The sequence below is a fragment of the Trachemys scripta genome, chromosome 1 (assembly GCF_013100865.1).
Source record: "Trachemys scripta elegans isolate TJP31775 chromosome 1, CAS_Tse_1.0, whole genome shotgun sequence".
NCBI lineage: Eukaryota > Metazoa > Chordata > Testudines > Emydidae > Trachemys > Trachemys scripta.
In genome coordinates, this window is record NC_048298.1 from 83366017 (window position 1) to 83378164 (window position 12148).

Genomic DNA, 12148 nt, shown 5'->3' on the forward strand with positions numbered 1-12148 from the left:
TCCATAGCCTGGCTGCCAGAAGAGCAGCCGTATAGCCAGGGGGAGCCGGGTCGGCACAGCAGGAAGACAGAGCCCCCCTGCCCAGGTAATGTGGGTTGGGGAGAAGGGGATAGGGAGAGAGCAGGTGCCCCGGGCTCCGGGCGGGGAGGAGTCATGTGAGAGGTCACACAGGAGGGGGGGTCACATTTCCCCCCCTTAGCTGGTGTCCCCGCTTTGTGTCCCTCCTAGTAGTCACCTTTGGAGGGCTCCTGGGCGCATGCCGGGTGGTACCGGCAGCAGCGAAGGCAGCCAGGCGGGCATGTGGAAGCCCTGGCTGTGCCAGAAGGGTGCGCCCAGCAATGCAGACGGCAACTCGCTGGGCGCTATCCAGCACAGGCGCAGCACCACCCAAATGTCAGGTGGACCATGGCTGCGCGGCCTGGGGGCCCATTGACTGTTCTGCCCTGGGGCCTGGAATTGCAGTCGGTGGGCCTGATTTGATGTCTCATTGATCAATACTCTAAATCAGTGGTTTTCAAACTTTTTTCATTTGCAGCCCTCTACAAAAATTCAAATGGAGGCGTGGACCGCTTTGGAAATCTTAGAGATAGTCTGTGGACACCCAGGGTCTGCAGACCACAGATTGAAAACCACCATTTTATGGTATCAACAACATTCTGCAGATCATAGGTTGAGAACTACTGCTCTAGAACCTATTACAAAAAGCATTGTATAAGAGCTAGGTATTGTTATTACTCAATGGGAGCAGAATCAGTCTCCAGTTCTTTTTGCCACTCTAGAGAGTCTTGCTTGAATGTATCATGTTAACTGAATTTCAGTTGTTTCAACTCAGCTTTCACAGAAAATACTTGCTGCTAATTTTGTGTACGCTAATACTTATGGACAACAAGAAAATTCTTTAAACATGTGGTCTCAATTTTTTCACTCTTTTTAATCAACACAATGGTGACACCTAATTGTGCTTACACACAGAAGTGTGTGTATCCCTCTTTCTTAGAGTAGTGCATATTTTTAGCTCAATGCACTCTTGTAGCACATTACCTAAACTAGTAATGATATTAGTGCCCAATCCTGATTTTCCTAGTCACACAAGTAGACCCATTAAATAATTGCATTAGATGTTACATATTTTGAGAGTAACTGTATATTAAGCAATATGGGTCTAAAATTAACTATCTCATATTGCAAACTGCACTAAAACTGAGTTAGATTATTCAGATAGAATCATAGGGTTAGAAGAGACTGCAAGGGTCATCTAGTCTAACCTCTTGCCAAGATGCAGGATTTGTTGTGTCTAAACCATACAAGACAGATGGCTATCCAGCCTCCCTTTGAAAACCTCCTGTGAAGGAGCTTCCACAACTTCCCTAGGCCCGTCTGTTCCATTGTCCTACTGTTCTTACAGTTTGGAAGTTTTTCCTGAGATTTAATCTAAATCTGCTATGCTGTAGTTTGAACCAATTGTCTCTTGTCCTGGCCTCTGTGGCAAGAGAGAACAACTTTTCTCTCTCTTTTTTATGGAGACTTTCAAGTATTTGAAGACCACTATCATGTCGCCCCTTAATCTCCTTAATCACAATATGTTTGATTTTTACTCCTTTGAAAATGAGCAAGGGTTGAAAATGGTAAAGAGAGAATATATTGCATTTACACCTGATAAAATTATTTGATTTATAGAAATATATTTTTAAAACATCTGTCTGGTTCTAGACAGCCTGACAATATTTTAAAAAGACACCATTTAATACAACAAAAATATAACTCCAGCAGTTAACTCAGCCCCCATGTAAATCAGCCATTAGGAAGGAAAAAGGTGACAGAGAAGTTAAAGGAGTAATGCAAATTTGCAGATGCATTTAGATGTAATTTGAACTGTTGTGACTAGGAATTAAGGAAAACATTTTTAAAGCTTGGGTTCATAAATCTTATCACCTAAGTAAAAGTGGTCTGATTTTCAGAGGTGCAGATCCCATTAATTTTAATTGGAGTTTCTATAAACTCTATTTGGAAGCATGATCTAAGGTATCTGTTGTGGGTAGGGAAGGAAGAAGAGAGGATGCAGTGACTCTCATCTGCCCCCAATATACATATGTAGGAAGTAGTCACAATGCTGATGCCTGTGCTCCTGCATAATAAGAGAGGGTCTTGCTGTTTAACGGGTACTCAAGAGATACATGTTCAATTCCCAAACCTATGTGACTTTGGCCAAGTCACTCAGTTTCTCTGTGCTTCGGTTCCCCATCTGTGAAATGGGGATAAATGTATCAATATTTGGGAGATGTCAGATACTATGGTGTTGGAGGCCATGTAAGTACCTGGACAAATAGGGGCCCATGTATGTAGTGGAAGGATAAAATGTTGGGCAAACCATTGTTCCAGTATCAAAATGGCAATTAAAGTTAATGGAGTGTTAAATGTTGGATACTAGTGAACAGTATGTGTTGGAAGATAAAAATAATTTGTCCAACAAATCAAATGTCCCATATTTTTCTATGAACTCTGCCTCTTTTTGGTGGTCTGGTCCACATTCCTCTCACATAATGTTTATAGTCTCAGACAGCTCAATTTGGTCAGATTGCAATATTATGCAAGTGATATCATTTAAACATCTCAACTTAAATTATTAGGAAAATATATAAATGATGGTCATATGCAACCCCCTCAGTCAGAACCAGTCCCCAATAGATACTGTGATCTGATCTGTTGCAATTGTCTGTGGGCATCCATCTCCCTAAACCTCAATGAAAGTGTCTGTGATCCATCTCCAAAGTTATAAACAGACATATGCAAGGACACCAACCAATCAACTACCCTATGATCTCATTTTATTTTTCATCCATTCATTAGGGTGTCCATTAGTTCATTTGGTTTCCTCATCATTTAGATCTAGACAACATATTCTAATTTACAACTAGTTGTACTGATCTAATTGTCAGGATATAAATCCTCCTCTGTCTGGGAGTCAGTTTAATTGCAAATGAATCTTTACATTGTCAGATTTTCTCTGTCATCAGTGTCTCTACCACACTTCCACAGCACTGCACCAAACTTTTACTGCAAGTTTGTACATCCAAAAAGATACAACAACCCTTTGTTTGACAAATTACAATACAATAATAATAAGAATGACTGGAAATGTTTGAGCATGATTCTATCTCTACAAGTGGCTATGAGCCAAGTCTTGGTACTGAACCTCTGTATGTCCCACTAAATGTTACATGGCTGCTGCTCTATTATAATTATAATAATATGACAGGAATTTTGCTTGCTGTGTGCACAAATATTCTAAAAATAGAAACAGGTTTGGTAAGAAAAGCAAGAGCAATTTTTCAAATATTGATTTGAAATGCTACATTTTAAAACAATTGTAATAACTCCTACGTGAACTGACAACTACTGTACAAGAATAATTCAGATAGTAAAGTTTATAGGTAAAGAGTTTATTTCTTGAGTCAATGCACAGAATATTGAGTGAGTAAATCTTCTTAATTCTAATGGTAGTTAAGTGCCTATCTTCCCTGCGTGCTGAAGGGAGAATAAAACTAAAGATATAATTTCTATGAATCTAATGAATTATTTAGCATGAAATCCTTTTATCTAAAAATTACCAGAATGTTAATTTAATTAGTAGAATTTTGCTGCTGAGAGTTGCCTAAATATAATATATTTGTTCTCAGATATAGTATGATATTTCTAACATTTTAATTATATCATGATATTCCCTTTCTTGTTCTAAACATTTAGTAAGACTTGTACTACTACATCATATATAATAGGAGTGCAGTGGCTGTTGCTTAGGCAACCAGATGAATAAATGCAGGTCAGAATGTGCTTTCAGAAAAACAAAAGCAGAAATATGGTACAGAATGAAGAACAGACATGTCTAACTGATTTTTCATTGAATTAAAACAATAATATTGTTCAAAAGCAGACAGCCAACCGATTTTAGCCAAGTCTACAACTGAATAAATAAGCTTACATAAAATAGATGAATATGTAAACAATTTTGATTAAAGTAAACAATTTTCTGATATTATAGAAAAATGTAACACAGCACATTTAAGGTTAACATATCAAATTTTTCCTATTACCCTAACAGACCTTTATTCTCCAATTTAAATATCTATATTCCAGGTTTAATTTTCTTCTATAATTTTGGATAGAAATGAAAGTATTTTAGTGACAATAAACATTTGTTGAATTATGCCAGGAGAAACCTCTTACATTATATAATGATGATGTATGCAAAAGAATAATATGTAAACCAGCAAATTATGATTTTATGATCACTTTTTGCTGCAATAAAATATTTGATATATTGTGACCTAAACCATAACATATCAAATTATTGTAAATACTGAGAAGTTATTATATCATTATTGTTTCATTGCAACATTATTTCACAGCAATATGTTTAATTACTAGATTCAATATAGGGGTCTAATCTCTTATTCATACATGCACCGAACTCCAAATAACATCAGTGGAAATTGTATGTTTTACATGTAATATGTATTCAAGAAGAAACTAAATTAGAAAAGAACTATTAGACTAAGATGACCAGAATGCTTTGGTTACCATACAGACACCCACGCCATAACTTAACCCACATGGTACCTGAAAAAGTTTGGTTTGGGTATTTACTAAAAGAACTTCATACCGAAACAGGTACATTTACATAATTATGTCAATGAGCGATTTAGGGCTTGCCCACTGAAGTCAATGACAGTGTCCATATTGATTCCAATGGGCTTTGGATCAGGCCCCTACAGCTTTAGTAAATGTTTTGAAAGTAATCCAAGTCAATTTCTCTAGCTCCTACCGGCTCACTGTTTACTTGTGGTGGGTGCACCTTTACACATTTGTTATGCCATCTACTGCCCCTTGTGAACATTTTCTCTTTTGTAATCTTTTTATGACTTATGCTCATCTGCTTTAGTCATTCTAAAGCTACAGAATATGTAAGATACTAGTGGTTGCAAGTTTCGCTACAATGAAATACATTTAAGAACTTGTATTGGATGGATGAAGCCTACAAATTACATTTGTGGTTTTTTTATTTTATTTTTTATTTGGGTCTAATTTTTTTGCTTTTAAAATCAAGAACATTTAAAAGAGAAGCAAAAACTGCTAAGATTTTTGTTGGTATAAGCAAAAGAACACACAGCAGCCATGTAGAGGCAGGAAGAAAAATCAAAAATACATATGGAAATAAAAATAGATGGGTCTTTCACAATTTTCTTAATAACCCATAAGTGTACATTAGTACTGGCAAAAAATGTGAAATGGGGAAAATATGACTGATGTACAAATAGGCCTTTGTAATCATAACATATTCATGCCAAAGTCCACTTGTACATCTTACATACTGTATGTAAGCTGTTTGTTAATGTAGTAGCTCTGGAGCTATCCAAGGATGAAAATATTTACAGAGAAAAATACCTTAATTAGGGACAAAGAATAATGTGATGAGATCTGGTACTGTACAACAAGTATGGTGAATAGTTTTACCACAAATAAAAAATTATAAACATTGGAAGAGGTATATTCATGGTTATGCAGCAATTTTATAGATTACCTTCCTCCCTTAGCCATATTAATTTCAAGTGGAAAGACTGTATACATGAGGTTTGTCATCCATACCACATGTGGATACCCTAGATTCTAACGTATCTGAAATAATTTGGTCCTTTTGTTCATCTCAATGAAATATTTATAGTTAAGCTAGGAAAGTTTTTGGTATCCATTTAAAGGAATACTCTTGCTTTCCTGTTCAAACAAGTGAATCCCATAAATTACCTAACCCCCCCCCCAACAACCCCACTTTACTAAGACATCCAGAATTAGTTAGAGTTGGCACAATTTGTTCAATAATTATCCATAATTAAAATACATCTTCCTGTAACAATGGCATGTCATACTATTTAATTAACTTGGTGCTAATGTTTAAATAAAAGTAATATCATGTGATGTACTACAGATAGGGGTGTGGCCAAACCTTTACATACAGGGGAATTGTCCCCTCCCAATGATGGTGTACAAGTATTATGCATTTCTACTTTTTTAAAAAAACCTGGAGATTGATATGGGGGAGGGAGAGAACTTTAACCCCCAGCTTCTCTTTGGCCATGTCCCTGGCTATAGATATTATTTCATAACATGTATATTTTGGAAGTTTATCCTGAGAACACCTTACATATTGATTCAGCTGTATGTAGAAAACTGAAGCACTACCAGATTTCAGTGCAAAGCAGAATAGTTCTAAGCTATTTAAGATCACATAAGAAACACAGACAGAGAGAGAGAGGGAAAAAAAAGCAGCTACAGTGCCTATACACAGCAATACAGAGAAGGATTCTTACCATAAATTGCACATTGTCAAATCCATTAGCCAGCAAGTGGTTCTCATACTGAGGTAGCCCAATATTTTCCAACCATTGTCCCACTGTCTGGACAGGGCATCTGGGTCCTGTAAGAGGGTGAAGAGGGAGGCGTTTAAGCAATGAGTAGCCATCCACCGGATAGTAGCGGTAGTCCTGGGCTGAGAGGTGGCATTGCCACATCATGTTCCTGGAAAAGTTGTTATCAAAGGAGCCCGCCAGCTTGACAGATTAATGTTTTCAGCAAGGAAGAAAGTCAGAAGTAAAACATAGTTTACAGGGCAGTCTATAGAGTATGATCTGATCCTAGCTCAACATTTCTTAGTTATTAATCTTTACTATAGACCATAACGTCATACAGTGGGAAAAAAAAGGCATATCAAGCTGTCAGCTAAGCTGTTTGCCGTTATATGTGATTGTTGGAATACTCCACAATGAGCAATGCACTGCCAGCAGCAAGACTTCTTTTTATCAAGTACTCCTACACTCATCAGTATGCAGCTCCATGCTCCTTGCTCCCCCTCGCTCGCTCCCCTTCATTACCCAGCCTAGGCTACACCTCGCATTTTCAATAATAGCCATCAGATAAGGCAGATTTTTTTTGTCTGCAAGCTGTAAGCCTGCTGCTGCTGCTTCCTCCTACACACTCATCCAAGTGTCAATCTTGAATGATGAGAGCAGTCAAAACAAATGCAGAAAATAGAAAGATTCAAAAGCAAACTAAAGCTCTTAAATCTGAATAGAATCTTCATACCAGTTACGCATTACAGATCTGTTTGTTGTAGATTTTTTACGTTTCAAAAGACATCAGGAAATGCAAAGCATTAACCATAGTCTATATAGCATGGTTTACTACATGTTCCCTTTTAAATACAACATAAATACTGGTCTGTAGATCAACTTACATTATTCTGAAAATAATCATTCATTTTCTTTAATGAACCAACAACAAATGAATACATTTTAGAATGTTTTTCCTGTAACCCTCCACAAGACATAAACTGTGCAACAACCTTTTAGTCAAAATAATTAGTTTACTATCTCCAGGATTTTTCAACTGTAAAATATTATTAGACAGAAAAAAACCTTCATTCTAGCCTATTTATGATTCAACATGAAAAGGTTACCATTTCAAATTAACAGTTAAAGGGATATTTTTAACAAAGTAAAATTGAAAGTACAGATCTTTTCTCAAAAAATGAATGTTGAATGATAACAGATGTGAGTCTCAATAAACGGCAAAGAGGTTGTGTATTCCCTCTTAATATACAAGGGAAAAGTCAAAGACACAAATGATAAATTGAATGCTAAAGAACTACATTATTCAAGTGCTTAGACTTTGGCTTTCCTCCTTTCATTGAACTTTGAACTAACCAGATGCATTATTTAAACCCAACAATTTTTGCCAGTAGGTTAGCTTTCTGTTACTTTGGATGACCATGTTAGGTTTTGTTAGAGATCATTTTTACTAAACCTAATATTAAACCAACATGTTTTCATGGCACACACACAAACAAAAGCAATGCAAATAGTTTGAATTTAAACATTCCCCTGCAGCATTTACAAGCTAAATGTTGCAGCACTTTGCTCATGTATGAGAATCAGAAAGTACAATAAACTAAAGCCCCAACTCAGCATCCAGTGAAGTCAATGGGAAGACACCCATTGATTACAAAGGGCACCCTCAAATTTCCAGTCCTGAGACAGATATACTGGTGCTAACACCTATGTTCATACAGAGTCGCATTGAAAATAATGGTTCACCTTACTTCCTCTGGCTTTGCACATGAATAACTTCATTGACTCCAAAGGTGTTACAGCTGATTCACAACTGTGTAAGTCAGAACAGACCCAGGAACAGGGTGAATATGCACAGACATAAGCATTTGAACCAATGCATTAATTTGCCAGATCATGACCAAATCTAATTTCATCATCCAAGCTTAATTAAATGCTAACGTAAGCTATACCATGTGTGTTAAAAAGTTGGTTAGATTTTAACATCTCTGAATTTTAACAGTTAAAGGTGTTGTTAGCTATACAATCCAATAAAAAGTGTGTTTAAACCAATGACTTTTCATTTGACAAGTTTCACTCCTTGACCCATTCAAATTTCAAGATATGATATCTCATGACCTTTCAGGGCTAGAAACACAGTAGAAAATCCCCTCTCTCTCATTGATATACAGCATTTGCATCTAGCAATAATGATGTCACACTGATTTATTCTGAACTAGTTTACCCAGAGGAATTTCTTCTAATTTCTTTCTCTGAGATCTCTTTAGCTGGACTCCTGGCACTAATGCTGCTGGGAGAAACACAACAATAGTACAAACAACAATTTTTATAATTCTTAATAGAAGTCTTGATATCACTGTGAATGTATTTCTCAAAATATATGATAGTAATTGCACTACTGGGCAGGACTGAACTTGATTATTTTAATTTTTGCTGTATTTGTATAGAAATTGCTGGTGAAAATCTTTTTTTTGGTCTGTCTTACTTTTTGTGGAAGAAGCAAAACACAATAAAATTTAGTTTTTATATTTTGCGCACATGTAGTCCTAGTTATGACCTAGGAAACATAAATAAAGGCCTTTGGAGTTCAAGTTATTTAAACAAATTGTTGTCATTATTCACATGGCCATTATGCAAATTAATACCAATTCTGCAGTGGAAGGTGTACATTAGTATACTACCTGTGCTCAGGGCACTGGACAAAGGAACCATAGAGAGGCTCACACAGATAGTCCATGTCCATTGTGTGTGCTGCCTGGAGTGTTAGAGAGATCTACAGTGGTGCAGGTAGATTTTACAGCTTGTCTCTGGGGTTGCTGTTTTATCTTACATCCTCCAGTTACTGACTTCCGGACATTTGCAAGTCCATACTTTAGATTTAGTGGGACTTTCTCACTGGGCAGACCCTCTTTTTTACTAGTCATGCCTCATTTTCCTATTACCTGCCTTCTCCTTCTGTAACAGGAGCTATTGCCTTGACTACAATAGAAAAGTTGATCAGTTTAACTAAACAGATTTAAAAACTGGCCTAGTTACACTGGTGCAAATCCCTAATCTAGACACACTTAACCCTTGCTCATATCAATTTAACCTAAATTGGTAATTTAACAACACAAACTAAATTGTTATAAGTGAGGGTTTAACTAGTTTCAGTGTGTCTTCATTAGGGGTTTGCACTAGTTTAACTAAATCAATGTCCTTGAACCAGGGGACTCTTTTAGTATAGATAAAACCTATGACTCATTTTGCAGTACTGCAGAATGTCAAATCAGTGCATCTTTGCCAGATCCATCTGTTTCCTGACTATCTTGCACCTCGTGACTAATTTACATTGCTCGATTTGTTCCTGATTCTGCAATTGGCTCTGTCCAGGTACAGGGTCCACCAAGAGACTTAACTGCTGGACTGAGGTCATCACAGAATTTTGCTCTATGTCTTCCTCCTGAGAACTTGTGGAATTATCTCTGGCCCACATCTATAAAGGGGCTTAAGCATTTAGGTGCCTACTAAATCAACGGAACAATATGGCAATCCACAAAGCCTGAGGTAGGTGCCTAGGTTCCCTATACAACGAATAGGGAGAGATGGGAGCCTAAGACTTGGATCCACAAAAGCTAGCATGCTAGGCAGGGAACCACTGGCAAATGGGAGATGCCAATGAGAGGTGCATACACTGAGCCTCACCCCTATCACAGATATAGGTGCCTAAGTCCAGGCTGCAGGCCGGAGCCTATCTTTGCTAGTGATCCACACCAGGAACCCCTCTCCTGGAGCCAGGTGGCTTAGGCACTTAAGTCATTTCTTGTGAAGAGTTAGGTGCCTGCCTCTACACAAATCAGAGGGAGGTGGTGGTGCTGGTCATGCCCACCTAATAATTTTTAGCTTAGTGGTTAGAGCACTCACCTGGGTTACGGAAGACCAGGGTTCAATTCCCCTCTCTGGCTGATGGGTAGAAAGACTCTGAACAGGCACCTCTCACCGCCCAGGAGAGCACCCTAACCACTGAACTATAGGATATGCTGATGTGGGATTCACTCAATCTGTCCTGTTCCACTTTAGTTGAATAATTAAAAAGTCACTGGAGCAGGGGACTGGACCTTGAGTCTCCCACCTCCCAGGTGAATGCCCGACCTCTGGACTGTAGAGTCACTCCCTCTCCCTGGCTCAATGACTTTTTAGTTATTTAATCCAAAGTGGAAGAGCTTCAACAGGAGAGACTGTGGGAGCCCCACATCAGCTCAGTGGTTAGAGCACTCTCCTGAGATGTAAAACACCCCTTTTCAAATTTTCTCTCCCCATCTGGATAATTGAACCTGGATCTCCCACATCCCAGGTGAGTGCTCTAACCACTGGGCTAAAATGTATAAGGTGGGCAGTGGTGGTTGTTCCTGCTGCAGTTGCCAAATTTTGAACAGAGTCCAATATAGTAGTAGTGGTCAGAAGATGCTGAGCAGATTAGGCCATATGGGAGAGAGAGATGCTCCTCCACCTATCTTCCCCCAGTTTGTGAATTGATCTGGGGCTTAGGTAGGAGATATGTGATCAGATCCCTGGAGGGAGGCTGTGGCACTCATGGTTAGAGGCAGAAACATAGGTAATTAGGTAACTTTTATAGTTAGTTGCTGAGTGAGTTTAGATACCTACATGCTTAGGCAGCAGGTGAGTGGGAGTTCTACGGATTGGAGAGATGCCTAAAACTGGGACTTTGGTGCCTAAGTCTAGGGTTTAGGTGCCTAAGCACTTTTGTGGAGCTGGGGCTCTGTCTCTAGTTTGCTGTAATGGGGCTCTGGTAAAGGTTGTGCCTGAAGGCATTAAGAGGTGATAACAGCCACTCTACATAAAATAACGAGGAGTCCCTGTGGCACCTTAGAGACTAACAAATTTATTTGGGCATAAGCTTTCGTGGGCTAAAACCCACTTCATCAGATGCATGGAGTGAAAAATACAGTAAGCTGTATATATATATGAAAAGATGGGAGTTGCCTTACCAAGTGGGGGGAAGTGCTAACAAGCCCACTTCAATTAAGGTGGAAGTAGCCTAAATTTCCAGTATTTTTGTTGGCATATATTTATTAAAATGTATATTAATTTTTTCCATCAGAGTTATTAGAGATTAATTACCACTTTCCTAAATTTAAAAAGCAATACCTGATTAAACACTTCACAGCATAAGAACCCAAAATAGAAAAATCAATTCAATTGTTAAAAAATGACAATTACTTTCCTGTACTGTAACTGTTATTCTTTGAGAGGTTGGTGCAGATGTGTATTTCACTCAGGTGTGTACGCACTGAGCATATCAAAGCCAGAGAACTTTGCCTAGCTATACCCACAGCGATGGTGCTTATGCCCTGTGGCCCTTAGCCCTTCCCCTAGATATTTAAGGGCAGTGCCACCCTGAAGCACCTCAGTTCCTTTGCACTGAACATCAAGAATTGAGACTCTGATGCAGAGAAGGGAGGGTGGATTGTGGAATACATGTCTGCACCCACATCTCGAAGAACAATAGTTATAGTGCAGGTGCATAATTGTCTCTTCTTTGTGTGATTGCAGATCTATACTTCACTCAGGTGACTCACAGGGAGTATCAGAAGGAGGTGGGACTCCGAGTCTACTTAAAGATTGATTACAAGACTTGAGCTCATAAAATCTAGTAGGGCCCTAATGAACTAAATTTTTTTGAGTTGGTATTAACATTGACTTCCTGTTGTTCAAGATCAGACCCTGATGATTGAAAAGGCATAATGTAA

The 12148-nt window shown here is 38.2% G+C and overlaps 1 protein-coding gene across 1 annotated transcript in view; it reads right to left on the reverse strand.

Moving 5' to 3' along the window:
• Positions 1 to 12148, reverse strand: part of ANKS1B (ankyrin repeat and sterile alpha motif domain containing 1B) — a 757754-nt gene that overhangs the window by 295124 nt on the left and 450482 nt on the right. The window contains exon 15 of the mRNA XM_034778452.1: positions 6363 to 6469. Coding sequence (XP_034634343.1) covers positions 6363 to 6469 — 107 coding nt within the window. The remainder of the gene's footprint in view (positions 1 to 6362; positions 6470 to 12148) is intronic.